Source organism: Zeugodacus cucurbitae, chromosome 4, assembly GCF_028554725.1.
Source record: "Zeugodacus cucurbitae isolate PBARC_wt_2022May chromosome 4, idZeuCucr1.2, whole genome shotgun sequence".
Taxonomy (NCBI): Eukaryota; Metazoa; Arthropoda; class Insecta; order Diptera; family Tephritidae; genus Zeugodacus; species Zeugodacus cucurbitae.
The window spans coordinates 25030252-25046304 of NC_071669.1; the positions used below are offsets into that span (position 1 = coordinate 25030252).

At 36.1% G+C, this 16053-nt stretch overlaps 2 protein-coding genes across 10 annotated transcripts in view; one reads left to right on the forward strand and one right to left on the reverse strand.

Moving 5' to 3' along the window:
• LOC105215883 (sulfotransferase 1 family member D1) overlaps positions 1–16053 on the reverse strand; it is a 524336-nt gene that overhangs the window by 135847 nt on the left and 372436 nt on the right. The gene's annotated exons all lie outside the window — the stretch shown is intronic.
• LOC128921432 (uncharacterized) lies at positions 12725–15179 on the forward strand. The gene is made up of 2 exons (XM_054229149.1): positions 12725–14003; positions 14074–15179. The coding sequence occupies exons 1-2, from the start codon at positions 13736–13738 to the stop codon at positions 14172–14174; spliced, it is 369 nt and encodes a 122-aa protein (XP_054085124.1). The 5' UTR covers positions 12725–13735; the 3' UTR covers positions 14175–15179.

A 16053-nucleotide genomic window follows, 5' to 3' on the forward strand; every position in this document is an offset into this window, starting at 1 on the left:
AACCTCGAAGCGGTGGCTAAACTGGACACTTCACTATTTTCATTATTAAAAAACAGACGATGTACGATAAGCGATTTCTATTCAGAATATTGCAGAAAGACTCCTCGAAGAGTCGATTATACTTGATTGTTTTCGGAAGAATACATCACAATTATGAATATTTAAGTATATTATTAAAAAATATATCGCCTAATGAGACAAGCTAAAACCACAATGTTTAAATACTTTTGCAATAATAATACCCAAACTTTTGCGAACATTAAACAAGAAAACAACTTTAAAACAATTTTTGCTTTTTTAATGTTCCAGTTGAACACCGCAACGCCGCTTAAATGATGACATTGATAAGAACTTCCAAATTACACCGAGTTCATTGTTTCACTTCGATGCCGACAAAACCTAACAAATTGCTATTGCCGCTGTGTTAATGGGCGACAATGCCGTTATTATTCTATTTGTTCGGCTGATTAAAGGCAGCATGAGTTTGGGTAGACATTTGGTGGGATTTCTTGTTATTAATTATCAAGTGAACTTTTCAAATTGTTCCCTGAGTCCGTACAGTTTCACCACATTTTTGTTGCCCTTGCTGCTTACAACAATTGAAAATACAGAACGCATTGGTTGTTGAATGTTTGGGCGGTCGCTAATATTCACCCACTGCTAGACATCGGGAAAAAATCAAAAAGAACGTATACATATATGTAAGAGTATGTTTTAAACGACAAAAATTCTATTGTAGTCAATAAGAGAGTTCTACTTCGTATGTATGTTTGGTGGTTCGTATATATATCTATATCGGTATTTATGTACATTTGTAACTTTTGCTGGCACTGTTGGTGTCATTCAGAGAAATTGCGATGGATTTTAATGACTTTACGCTTTTTCTGTTGGCATTTTCAAAGAGATAGTGTTTTCAATGACTGAACTTTTGCTCCCACAGTTACAATAGAATAAATTCGATATGGGAACGAATGTATGAACACGACATACATATATATATATATACAAATTAATACCACCAACAACATGAACATGCAGTCCGTTAAATGGACACATGCTACATATATTCGATTGTAAGATTAATATTTGTATTTGATCTTAATAATTAGAATATGTATATAAAGAATAAAAAATAAAGATAAGCCAGTCAGTCGGGAAGTTAATTGGCGATTGGCCCTGCCAGGTGACTTTCTGCGCAACGTCGGAATGATTAATTTACATCCATATATCCGAACAATAATAATAGTTACCCAGCAAATATTCTTCTAGAACTAGCCACTAAAATCGATTACGGAGGTTTTTTGGATTGCAATGAGTTTTAAAGTCAAAGACGGTCCAAATCTTGGTCTGATCTTATTTATGACTTACACAAAAATTTTCTTCTCCTATTAATATATAAATATATCAATTGATATATATATAAAATATTCTAAAGACATTAAGTGATACAAATGTATTATCTTCGGCATAATCTGATTTACTGTAAATTACAAAAGTCGAGCTGCAGCTGATAAAGCTTCAGACTTGTCAAAATTATGGACGATTTTAGGTTTTATTCTATTCCTTTGATTATTCACTGTTTGACTTCTTCTTCTTGACTGACATAGACACCGCTTAAGCGGTTATAGCCGAGTCCACAACAGCGCGCCACGCATCTCTCCATTTGGCAGTTTGGCGCCAATTGGTAATACCAAGTGAAGACCGGTCCTTCTCCACCTATTCCTTCCAACGGAATGGAGGCCTCCCTCTTCCTCGGCTTCAACCAGCGGGTAGTGCACCGATCACTATCAGACCTGGGGCACTTTCGTCCATGGAGGATGGAGAAGTTCACGTAAGTGAGGAAAGTTTCTGACTGCCATGCACTTGGGAGTGGCAAGGAACGATTCTTTTATATGTGGCTCAAGCAGCAAACGACTTCCGGTCTTAAACCAAGTATCCTCTGGGTAGAGCAATATTTTATGGCAGCAAAATAAATTGATTTCCAAGATCTCCGACCCGCGATAGACCAACATTCAGCTGGCCATGAGTAACACATTATGTTCGTAGGTCAATCCCTACTAATTCGAAAGTTTGCCTCTGACAGTTAGAGCAAAATATGTTTTCACAGGAAATTCTTCTTCTTGACTGGCGTAGACACCGCTTACGCGGTTATAGCCGAGTCCAAAACAGCGCGCCACGTATCCCTCCTTCTGGCAGTCTGACGCCAATTGGTTATTCCAAGCGAAGCCAGGTCCCTCTCCACCTGGTACTTCCATCGGAGTGGAGGTCTCCCTCTTCCTCGTCTTCCACCAGCGGGTACTGCATCGAATACTTTCAGAACTGGAGCACTTTCCTCCATTCGAACAACATGACCTAGCCAGCGTAGTCGCTGGACTATGTCTATGTCGTCGAATAACACATACAGCCCATCGTTCCATCGTCTGCGGTATACGCCGTTGCCAATTCTTAAGGGACCATAAATCTTCCGCAAAACCTTTCTCTCGAAAACTCCTAGTGCCGTCTCATCGGATGTTGACACCGCTTCTGCACCGTAAAGTGGGACGGGAATGATGAGAGACTTGTAGAGTTTGGTTTTTGTTCGTCGAGAGAGGACTTTACTTTTCAATTGCGTACTTAGTCCATAGTAGCACCTGTTGGCAAGAGTGATTCTGCGTTGGATTTCCAGGCTGACATTGTTATTGCTGTTAATGCTGATTCACAGAAAATTGAAGCCGTTTAAATGGGATTGGCAGATCACTTGGGATCATCGGTATATGAGCTAGTTGACCAGCTGCTGGGCCGATGATAATGGTTGCCGCAATTAAATTGTCCTTCAATTCCTTAATCAGCAGTCTCGTTCCGCTACACATGCTTGGATGCCTTAAATTTCTCAGAAGCATAACTGGAATTCCAAATTTTAAAGTCAATTCATGTGGTAACAGTTTTAATGAATTTATAAACTCCTGAGGATAATTGACTGCGTCTTCGATATTAGTCACGGTGTCTATCGATTTGTCTTTTTTTTTCTCAGGGAACTTTTTGAATAATTATAATTATTTTAAATTTGCAAGAAACTTTTTGCCAGTACCACCTGGAGCAGTAAAAAAATGTTTTTGTAATTATTCACGCTATCGGCTATAATTTCAAAAGCATATTTTTGATCTGGGACTAATTTTGGCAGATTTTCATTGACAGCGGTCAAATTTTTTGTATTATAGTGATTTATAATTATGTTTGTATCTCTGTTTTCTGAAGTGAACTGAATAAGGTAGTTCAAAATCGTTTAGGTTTTTATCATTTAGTTGCAATAATGTATTTTATATTTGTATCAAGCCTTTGTTACAAATGTCCTCTATGTATGGTAAGGTGAAATCTTGATTTTGCTGTTGTGCTATGTATAATATCTTGACATAAATCGTCTTTGAATATTTCCAATAATTTTAATGGTTCCGATGACTGACAGCATAAAAGTATGACGACAAACAACTCTCTCAGTTTAACTGGTCAATGCAAAATTGACGCTTCTCTCAGCGTATTTTCCCAACGATCAACGTTTTCAAGTAAACCTCTGGCACGGCAAGCTGCTTGATAGGTCCTTTTGAGAACTCCGTCAACGATTTTTAAGTAGTCAAATGTGGTTGGGCCGCGTATGTGATGTGATAACATCCTAAGGTAAAAACATTCTACTTAAAACGGCTTCTTTTTTATGGCAAGTCCATGGTTCCTTCCTGTAAATTTATTATTAAACCATGTGTAGTATCGGAGGTTTAAAGGAAATACCCTTGAAATTATATTCTGACGTTGAAAGGCCATATTTTATTCCACTCGGAGTTATACGTAAAAGTAACAAATAAGTCTGCTCTCTCATAATTTCGGACATAAGTCATCGCATCTTGGATTTTTTATTTTCATGCAGATAAAGTTTAGAACGTCTCTGAGATGAATGTATTGATCAGCTCTTAAACTTTGTTAACTACGACATACATATGTAAGTCAATCTTTCTGATATCATTTTTGCCATCATATCGACAATATGATGTAAATCTCTGTAATACTGTAATGGATTGGATTAAAACGACGTCATTTGAAAAAGGCAATTGTAGGATGACATCGCAGTAACCGTAGTGGCAAAGGAGCTTGAGCTAATAGAGAATCTGGGTAAAAGTAAAGCATTAAATGAGCTATGTAAATTAAAAAATAAAAAAGCTCGTGCTTTTAAACTTTATAAAAGAACTGGAGCTCTTGTTGACTATTTAAAATATTCTAAATTGCGTCGTCAGTTTGAGGAACTTAACAAAAAATGTTATAAAAACTACATAATCAAAGTAAAAAATATTATTATTCGTAATCCGAAATTGTTTTATGGTTTCGTTAACTCCAAACGCAGGATTTCAAATTTTCCGTCCGCGATGAAATATAAATCAACAATGTCATGTGACAATTATATTATTTCTAATATGTTTGCAGAATTCTTCAAATCCAATTATTGTTCAAACTACCCTATGAATGTGCCATATCATCAAGTGTTATGTCCGAGTACTGTAATTAATACACCAATTATTTCTGAAACAGATGTCTTAAATTATTTAGTTACGTTAAAAAATTCGTTTAAATATGGCCCTGATATGATTCCCTCAAGCTTTCTTAAAAATTGCGCAAAATATATCTATCTGCCCTTAACTAAGCTTTTTAACCTATCTCTTAAACAAGGTATTTTTCCGTCAATGTGGAAAAACTCTTTTATATTACCTTTGCATAAAAGTGGAGTTAGATCATCTGTTGAGAACTATAGGGGGATAGCTAAAATGTCAGCTATACCCAAACTTTTTGAAGCTATTGTCACTGACCAAATAACTTTCTTAATCTCTCCTTTAATTTCATTCTCTCAGCATGGATTTTGTAAAGGGAAATCTACAGTAACTAACTTGCTTGAATTTGTAAACCATGTGTCAATGGGTTTTAGGGATAATAAGAATACTGATGTTATATATAGAGACTTTAGTAAAGCATTCGATAGAGTAAACCACTCAATTCTTTTGCAAAAACTGAATCTTCTTGGTTTTCAACCAAGACTTCTTGAATGGGTATCCTCTTATCTTACTAACAGAAAACAACAAGTTTTATTTAATAATACATTATCCGATTCAATTAGTGTCACTTCAGGGGTTCCACAGGGTAGTCATCTCGGCCCGATTCTGTTCTTGTTGTTCATCAATGATATACCTTCAGTAATTAAGTTTTCAGAAATTTTATTATATGCGGATGATGTAAAACTTTTTAAATCATATACTTCTCATAACGAAAGGACTGAGTTGCAATCGGATTTAAATAATTTAGTTACTTGGTGTCACAAAAATGATATGCCACTGAATCTTAAAAAATGTAAAACGATGTGCTTTTCCCGTAGAACTGTTGATCTTTCCCCCTATGTAATAAATAACTTCAGTTTAGAGCAAGTTTTTAGCTTTGTTGATTTAGGAGTTAATATGGACCCTAAACTAAATTTTAATTCTCATGTAAATTCAATTGTCTTAAAAGCTAAAGGTGCTCTTAGCTTTGTTAAACGTTGGTCTAAAGAATTTAGTGATCCGTATATTACTAAAATTCTTTTTACAACATTGGTAAGGCCTATATTGGAGTATGGTTCTGTGGTATGGAATCCTAGCTATCAATCCCATTCTGATAAGCTTGAGTCCGTTCAAAAACAATTTTTACTTTTTGCTTTAGGCCACTTACATTGGGATTCAAGATTGAATCTTCCCCCGTATACTAGTCGTTTAAAACTTATAAGTCTTCCCACACTCACTAGTCGCAGAGAAATGCTAGGTATAATTTTTCTAGTAAAACTTCTGAATGGTTTAGTTTGTAGTTCATTCCTTTTGTCTGATATTAAGTTTAATGTCCCATTGCGTTCATCCAGGCAGTTTAGACCATTATTTCTAAAATCTTCTAGAACAAATTTTGAGTTAAATGAACCATTCTGCCGAATATGTCATGATTTTAATTCGCATTCCAGCACATTTGATCCATCTGACTCAATATTTAGCATCAAAAAAACTATTTTGTCTTCTCTTAATAAATAATATTCAGAAATTTTTAACTTTTTGTTTTTATATATTTTTAAATCTCAGCTGTTGAAATGTTTCTTTCTGTAGCTGAGCAGTTTGAGAACCGGACGCTTAAAAATCTCTTGCCTTTCTAGACTCGGCAAATTCCGCTCGTATGCGGACTGCGCCCCACGCGTCGGTTGGGCGGGAGGAGGGTAATCGTTTGGGTTAATGATGATTACAAATTAAGAATTGATTCACTGCAATAAATCTCCAGCCTGCTGTCCGCAAATCGAAGCGGTATTAATAACAAGTAGGAAGAATCTTGAAGATGTCACACTAAATAATGACGAGCATAACATCACGACACAGAAGTCACTGAAGTATTTAGAAGTTCTGATTAATCCGAGACTCTGCTGTAAAATGCAGATTGACATTGTTTGTGAAAAAGCGGACGCGTAACGCTAGGATAATCGCCTACATTAGTGGACCAAGTCACAACAGGCGAACATTATTGCCCAAGATGAGCGTATCGACACTGATGTATGTGGCACCCTTGGGGACCAACCCTGTTGCCCAATACATACGCCAAGAAAGTAAAGTCGGTAACTCGGCTCAGTGCTATCAGAGTCGCTAGAGCCACCCGAACTGTATCGCATGAAGCAATTGAGATTATTGCTCGCATCATTCCGCCAGACATAATGGCGATGTAACTGAAAATAATATTTGACAAATGCAAAAGTATTGGTAGACCACTCCCAGCGCAGGAGCGAAAATACAAAAGACAAGAGAGTCTCAATGAATTGCAAAGGTGATGGGACACACCGACTCATGGGAAGTTACAAGCATTTTGAGGACATGCGAAGATTGGGGTACGAGTTAAACACAGTTGGCTGAAGAATGCGCGACCCCACTGGCCATAACCACCATTTTTTTTTTTTTTTTTTTCATATAATTCTTTATTTATTGAATCTGCTCTTTGGAGCCTAACAATAAGTTATAAAATCTTAATTCTAATTAAAACTAGACAAGCTCAACCAATTGATTGAGTTGTTTTGGTGAAACGTTGCTCCTCAGTGTGCTGGCATATCTCTTCTTTTTAGACGTGATTGATTACAAGAATGTAATAAAGCATTAGCCAATGGGTTTGGGTGATCGCGGAGTTTGGATAAATATTTGTGTCTGCTGTTCTCTACTTCTTTCTTTACCATGAGAATACCAAGATCTTTATGGATATTTTCATTACGCATATACCATGGTGAGCACGTGATTGTTCTAAGCATTTTTGATTGGAATCTCTGAATTATATCGATATTGGTTGCACAGGTCGTACCCCACAGTTGAATGCCGTACATCCAAATCGGTTTTATTATCGCGTTATATAACAGAACTTTGTTGTCTAGGCTAAGTTTTGATTTTTTGTTTAGAAGCCAATTTAAATTTGCAGGTTATTTTGCACGATATGTGTTTTCTCCACGTGAGCCTTCTATCCAAGTGAATACCAAGATATGTTACTTCAGTCGCTTGGGGTACTAAAATATTGTTCATTTTAACTGCCGGACACGTTTTTGGTCTTAGAGAAAATGTAACATGCTTGCACTTCTGTTCGTTTACATTTATACGCCAGTTTGCTAGCCATTCTTCGACAAAAATCAAATGCGCTCCTAATACTTTTGATGCTATAATTGGGCATTTGTTTCGGCTCACTAAAGCTGTGTCATCCGCAAAAGTTGATGTCAAAATATTACTAGCTGTTGGAAGGTCTGCTGTATATATTATGTATAGAGTTGGCCATAAAACACTGCCCTGAGGTACACCAGCTTTTATTGGTCGTTCTTCAGATATGAAGTCTCCTACTTTGACAGTAAACTTTCTATTTTTTAAATAAGACTCCAAGGTTTTATGCATTTCGAGAGGTAAGCTTTTTTTAATCTTATATAAAAGCCCGTCATGCCACACTTTATCGAACGCCTGAGCCACATCTAGAAATATAGCAGAACAGTACTCTCTATACTCGAACGCCCTTCTGATTTCGTTAGTAATTCTATTTACTTGTTCTACAGTGCCATGTTTTGCACGGAAACCGAATTGGTGCGTTGGTATTACATTATTTTCAAGGAGGAAAGGAGACATTTTTGATAGTAACACTTTTTCAAATATTTTAAAAAGACAGGGTAGAAGACTGATTGGTCTGTATGAAGACGGCTGTGTCAAGTCTTTACCTGTTTTCTCTATCATGATGATCTGCGACTTTTTCCATGAACTTGGATAGTACCCGAAACTGAGAATAGCGTTAAAGAGCAAGGAGAGTACTGTTAAAGCAATATTTGGTAACTCAATTAGCATTTTTGGAGTAATTTTATCGTGTCCTGCCGACTTTTTAGGATTCAGCTCTTTTATGATTTTAATAATTTCAGAAGATGACGTTTGAATAGACCCAAGCGACTCGTTAGCGCTATTGGAGATGATTGGCAGCTTAAAGCTGTTCTTTGGGCAATTAGGTTGAAATACCTTTTCTAGGTGATTTGCGAAACAATTTGCCTTATCCTCGTCACTTCTTGCCCAGTTTCCACCCAAGCCTCTTATAGGCAAGTTGGAGTCGACTGGAGGCTTCATTGACTTTTGGGCTTTCCAAAGAGAATTTCCTTTGTTTGAATTTGGACACAGTTTCTTTATATAATTGTGAGTGTGGTATTCTTCCTCACGTTTAAGCGCTGTTTTTAGTTTTCGTACAGCATATTTTAGTTGCAGCTGAGTAGAAGGGGAGCGATTCAACTGCCATTCACGTCTAGCTCGCCTTTTTTCATTTACAAGCTTTTCTATTTCATCATTAGTGAGTTTTCTGCGGATAATCGTTTTCAATATTAATGTGGCTACTCACATATTTTTTGTATTTTAACCAGTTCGTTTTGTGAGATGTTAGACCCACCTTTGGCTCAACGAATATGGGTTCTTCACACAACTTTATTAGTACAGGTGAATGATCTGAAGATAAGTCTGTACATGTATCAACTGTCACAAGTGATCTATCTATATTTTTGGTTACAGCGAAATCAATTAAATCTGGTATTTTGTTACGATCACTGGGCCAGTATGTAGGCTTACCAGGAGATATTATATCAAGGTTATTGTGGTTCATAATGGTTTGGTACAACTGGCGTCCTTTCGGATTATTAAGACGTGACCCCCAGTACATGTGTTTTGCATTATAATCTCCACCTGCTAGAAATCTATGACCTAGCGTTCCAAAGAAGTCTTTAAATTCGCTATCTGTAATTTTAAAACGAGGTGGGCAGTATAAAGCCGATAGATTTAAATCACAACCACGATTTTTTAACGACATTTTTGTAGCTTGTAACTGTGCTGTAGCATGAGAACCCAGAGTAAAGTGGTTTAACCGATTTCTAACCAATACTGCCGTTCCGCCATGTGCTTTTCCATCCGGGTGATTTGTAACATACAGTCTAAATCCCGGTATTTTAAAATTGTTTTTGTTTGTCAGATGAGTCTCTGATATTAACATTACATCTATATTTTTTTCAGACAGAAATCTAATTATCTCTAGTTTATGTTGGTTAACACCGTTAGCGTTCCATATACAAATGTTTAGTATGCTCATTTTTTACTTAATAAGGTTTGCAGCATTTGGTTTTGTGATTTTATTAAATCTTGGATCATGTTTTGCATCGTAGACATGAATTGTGTCATACATTGAGTCAGATTTAGAATCATATTTTCAATACCACTATTTGGAGGATTTTGCGGTGGTTGCATTTGTACATTGTTGCCTTTTACAACATTGGCATAGCTCCCTTGTACAGTATTATTTTTAATATTACTAGATTTAGGAATATGGTCTGTGATATCTATAATGTCAGTACGGGGAGTATGTAACATTTGGTTACGTCGTGCTTGAATTCCCTGTGACAACTTCGATTTCAAATCTTTATAAACAGGACAACCCCTGTAGTTGGCAGTGTGACTTCCTCCACAGTTGCTGCATTTTTTGTTTAAATCCTCTTTCTTGAGGATACATTTTGAAGTGGGATGTAAATCTCCACATACCACACAAACACTGCGTAGAGTGCAATAAGATTTGGTATGCCCATACTCTTGGCAGTTGGTGCATTGTACCGGACCGTTTCTTTTGTGTGGTTCTTCTACGGTTACTCTACGGTGCAGCAAATATTTTAAATTATATATTGGATGCACTTCGTTCTTTTTAAGCTGGTTAGAATTCGGCATCAATTCAATTCTACACATTGGTTGTGGTACTTTGTTTCTGTTAAAGATGTTTACGACAGTTTTAACTTCAAAGCCACATTCTTCAAGAGCTTCTTTGATTTCACTAGAGTCTACAGATGACTCTATACCTTTAATTACTACAGCTAGGCCCTTTGAGCTCTTCAACTGATAGGAATAATAATTTTTGTTTTTATCCGACAAAAACTTGACAACATCCATAAAACTTTTCTCAGTGTATGTCTGTATTTTCGTTTCATCTATATTGCCTTTTTTTAAAGGCACTATATGAAAGTTTTTTGTACCTACAATTTCGCTTAATTTAGCAACAAGAGTATTTGAGCTACGCTCGCGCAAATATATTGGGGGCGGTTTGGCATACGCGACTGTGGTGGTACCCTTCGCATCATCATCAGAACCATTGCTTAGTACGGCAAATCTGTTGCCATTTAAAACGTCAGGTTTATTCTTGGTTGGCGTGCCGCCTAGAAATTTTTTAGGATTAACCGCTGACTTCACAGGACTTAATTTCCTTTTAATATTGACGTAGCGGTCAATGCCAATCTGAACAGATGGACCTTTTTTGATTTGTGCATTCTCACCTTGCGTTTTCTTCGCTGTCTGCTCGCTTGCAGGTACCTGCTTATATGTTGATGCGTTCGTGTTTGTTGCTGGCCGTTGTTGGCTGCCGTTCTCTGCTACTATTGGTTTGCTAAGCTCTGCTTAGGGTGCTGCTCCGTTGATCGCTGAGATGTCTCATCCTTCTCGCCTTTGCCTTGTTTGTTGGTAGGAGCTGGTTTTGCAGGCTCGACAAAGCTAAAGTAGGCATTCAGAGAATGCCTACGGCCTTGTTGGTGAGGCTGCGCAGCGCTCATGTTATTGTTTATTGTTAATTTTCTCGCACTTAGAATTTGTTATTTTGTATTTATTATTGTTTGTACACTTTTATTTTTGTGATTTTTTTTAGTTTTGCTAACAATTTCGGCGTTATTGACTAACGCTTTGCTTAATGCACTGTTTAAGTTGTTTTGTTTTTTACTTATTTTATTTTAATTTTAGGTTTTAGAGAATAATCACGGAGCGCATAAAATACACGTCCGTATAGGTTGAAAGCTCTCTCTCTCTAACCACTCTAACCACCATTTAAACAAGTAAGGAAAGGCTAAGTTCGGGTGCAACCGAACATTTTATACTCTCGCCACTTATTGAAGAAATTTTATTAAGATAACACACAAATTTACCTATAAATTCGGCATAAAGTTTAATAAAAGAACGAAAATCGTCCTATATAATGTATGAGGACTGAGGTAATTCCTGAACCGATTTCATTCATTTTCACCAGCAAGGTACACTATATCCAAGACTATACACCCACTTAATTTCGCTGAGATATCTCACATATTAACCAATACGTACATGTATGCAGATTAAAGCACACCGCATTTTTGAAAAACATATATGGGAGCTAGGAGATGTTATTATCCGATTTTAATAATTTTTGGAACAGAGACACACTATTAGAAGAAAAAAATTTCCTCTGAATTACATTAAATTATCAGAGAGATTTATCCATATTTTCGGTTAAAATTTACCCTTAGACGCGAAGTTCAACATGTTCGATAACAGGGGCCTTGAAAAGTTATAGTCCGTTTTCGACAATTTTTTCTCAAGTGAAGCCAGAGATGATATGCACTATTTGTGTAAAGTTTTATTCCGCTGTCTTCATTGGTTCCTTATGTATACATTATAAAGTGAAGGAAGCAGATGTAACTCAAAATTTAGTTATATGGGAAGTTGTCGTGGTTATGAACCGATTTTTCCATTTTTCACATGTGTCATCAGGGTGTCAAGAAAGTATTAAATATCGAATTTCATTGAAATCTGTCGAGTAGTTCCTGAGATATGGTTTTAGATCCCTACGTGGGCGATGCCACGCCCATTTTTAATTTTGTAAAAAAATCTGAGTGCAGCTTCCTTCTGCTATTTCTTCTGTAAAATTTAGTGTTTCTGACGTTTCTCGTTAGTAAGTTAACCCACTTTTAGTCATTTTCAACCTAACCTTTGTATGGTATGTACCTCTGTTCCAAATTATACTTTTATATCTTTATTTATGGCTTAGTTATGACACTTTATAGGTTTTTCGTTTTCGATATTTTGTGGGCGTGGCAATGGTCCGATTTTGACCATTTTCAAAAGCAACCTCCTCAGGGTGCCAAGGAATACGTGTTCCAAGTTTCGTTAAGATATCTCAATTTTTACTCAAGTTATCCGTTGCACGGACAGACGGACGGACGGACAGACAGACATCCGGATTTCAACCTGTCTCGTCATCCTATATAAACCTATATCTAACTCGTTTAGTTTTATGACTTACAAACAACCGCTATGCAAACAAAACTATAATACTCTCTTAGCAACTTTTGTTGCGAGAGTATAAAAATTGCATTTTTCTATTGGCATTGCATGTAAAATCAGAGAAATTATGATCCCTATTGCCGAAGGGATGGACATGGACTCCTGAGGCAGATCTGATAAAACTAAAAACTCCTTTAGTATGGTAAATTGGAAGATAGACAGAAATAATTTGTTGTATATGTCAGACAAGCTATCCATATACATTTGTGCACTCTTAGGCTAGCAGAAAACCCGTTGGAAATTTGGAACGATTTAGAAAAACAATTTACTGAATTACAAAAAGTAGCTTTCAAATACAAAAGTAACTTAATTTGCGGTTTTAATATTTTTAAACCAATGCATCATATCGAATGAAACATCAAAGTTTTTGTTAATGTACATCCCTAATATGTATGTAAGTATATCTGGCAGTATTTGATTACTTTTTCAGAGTAAATGCAATGTCCATAAATGATGTTTGCTTATTTGCATACAGTTAAATGAAGACTTTTTAAAATAGCTACGTTGCATTCAATAACAAAGAATGTGTGACTTCACCAATACTGATTTTCTATCCAATTATAAACCTTTGACAAAGCTTGATTATAGGAGTTAACATTTATACATTTATTTACTCGCTTTCTTGTTTATACTAAGATAAACAGTTATAAGAGTATTACACGGTTTGCGCTAAGGTCGCTTTTATACAGAAATTTATTGCAATTTGTTTATATTGTTTATGCGGACATAAAAAATGCAGCTTCAACAAGTACAAATAAGCGTCCACTCCCTCTCTCTCTCTCGAATGCTGCCATCTCTTGACTTCATATGATTGTTTAGGATGGGAAACATTCATACAAATATATGTACATATGTATGTGGGTTTGAGTACTCATAGGAAAAGTAAAATAATAATGCCCGGTTTCACAGTCCATACTTAAGTTACGCGCAAATAAAATCTTAGCTAAGCATTGTTGCAGACTGAGTAGTCGTTTGCGTTTTACAGTCAATGCTTAATTTCTATAAAATTTTATGTTGATATATGACAACGTTATGGGAAACGTTGACGTCGCATGGAAGCGCAAGCATGGAATTCACAGTGTCCATCTGGCTGCCATCGCAGTGAAAAAACATTGAAGAAAAAGTATCTTACTCTGAAAAGAGAGGTTAAAAAGCGAGCTGCAGATGATAAAAGATCTCTTTATTTAACTGGAGGAGGACCACCATCAAAGAAAATGTTAACTGAATTTGATGAAAAGCTTTTGAATGTGTTGAATGAGAAGCAAGTTAGTGGCATGCAGAGTGTGTATGACAATGATGTAATTGCAGTAAATATTGATAGTTAGTTTATACACTTGATTTTATTTGCATTATATTTCAAATGTATGATTTTATCAATTCTCTAAAATAGAATCCGTGATATTGGAGGCAGATACATTAGAAAGCATAGTGGATTTCGAAAACACGACTGAAGTGGAAATTGATAAAGAAATAAATGGTAAAGAATGTTAAAGTAAAAAATTACCAGAAACATTACAAAGAAATATATCTTTTAGAATCCGACAACGTTGCATTAAACGTTGAATCAAGCCAGCGTTGGAGCAAATATGATCCAAGCAATTTGAAAGCAGCAAAAAATGTAAAACTAAAATTTGAAGAAAAACCACAAAGATCTGCGAAAAATGTTTGGACAAAGTTATCAGATATGAAAGCAAAATGGACGGAAGAAAAATATAAAGCGGAAATAAAAATAATATATGCGGAGCACGAACAAAGAATGAAGTTATTAGAAGAAAGCAACAACTTATCAACAAAGTTGATGAAAGAAAAACATGATTTGGAAATGAAAATTTTAGCAGTAGATTTGGAACTGAAAAAAAGGAGCTGGAAGGGTGAAATAAAACATAAATCTATGTAAAATTATAAACGTATTTATTAAATTACAATAAACTGAAGTAACTATCTATTAAACATTTTCTGATAACATTATTTATTGTATGACTTTCAGCAGTGCGATTATTGGGTATATTAATCATATTGTTTACAACATCTTCAATTTCATTTGAAAGTGCCGGAGCCACTATATCGCGATTATTGCAGCAGATGTTGTGTAATACTGCTGTTGCAACAATAATGCTTTGAGTTTTTGCTAGGTGCAAGCGCAAGCCCAGTGATAATACCGGAAACCTACGCTTCCAGACTCCATATGACATATCACATAACGTCTGGACGTTGATGGAAAATATACCTTTTATATTACGAAACAGCTCTGCATCTTCCCCACCTGTATATAAAAAGGTTTTGAGAGATTTGCTGCAAACACGCTAAGAAATTTAGCTAATTTAAAAAAGTCTCTTTAGGACTTTTTCAGATCTCTTTCCGTTTTTGGCATATAAATGTGATGGGTCTTTAAATTGGGCTATGTGGTGCGAAACTACTGTTATAACTCTTGATACCGTACTTTTAGATACTCCAAATAAATCTCCTACTGTCCTCAACATACTTCCCGTAGCATAAAAGCGCAATGTACGCAAAAACATTTGTTCTGGCGATAGTGCATGATTCCTAAAAGAAATGTATACATAATTGAGTCGTATAAGGCAAGATGTTATGTCGTATAATTAGATGTACCACTTGGTTTTGTGCTCAATTTGTAGTCGAATACAATCGAGCACATTCTAGGCTGTTTCTTTGCTAATCCGAAATCTGCCGCGGAAGTCCTTATCATCATATAGCTTGAAGAATTTTTGGCCGATTTTTGTCTCCCATTTGCAGTACTTAAGTATAACTTAAGTATGAACTGTAAAACACTATTTCCCTATTTTATCTTAGGCACAACTTAAGTATGGACTGTGAAACCGGGCATAAAAGTTTTATTGTTTTTTTAAATTAAATAAAAAAGAGTTTTAAATTAAATAAAAGAGAGTCCCTACGCGCGAATGAAGTTATACTTCTTAGTGATATTCCAAGAAATGCATATCATTTTGTATGAAAGAAAACTAGCGAGAGACACTTTCTTAAATTCACATTTTATAAATTTATTATGCACATATTATAAACCAAAGTCCAAATTAATTATCATTTCTGGGTTCTGACGGATTGATATCTATACTTTTACAATTGGATTGTTGTTGTTGTTGTTGTTGACTGGCGTAGACACCGCTTGCGCGGTTATAGCCGAGTCCAAAACAGTACGTATCCCACCTTCTGGCAGTTTGGCGCCAATTGGTTATACCAAGCGAAGACAGGTCCCTCTCCACCTGGTCCTTCCATCGGAGTGAAGGTCTCCCTCTTCCTCGACTTCCACCAGCGGGTACGGCATCAAATACTTTCAGAGCTGGAGCACTTTCATCCATTAGAACAACATGACCTAGCCAGCGTAGCCGCTGTT

Bases quoted from the DNA above. Each gene is read 5' to 3' on its own strand.
- LOC128921432 (XM_054229149.1), top strand. From the start codon at position 13,736: ATGGAAGCGCAAGCATGGAATTCACAGTGTCCATCTGGCTGCCATCGC. The intron at 14,004-14,073 runs GTTAGTTTATAC...TCTCTAAAATAG, and splicing joins AATTGCAGTAAATATTGATA to AATCCGTGATATTGGAGGCA.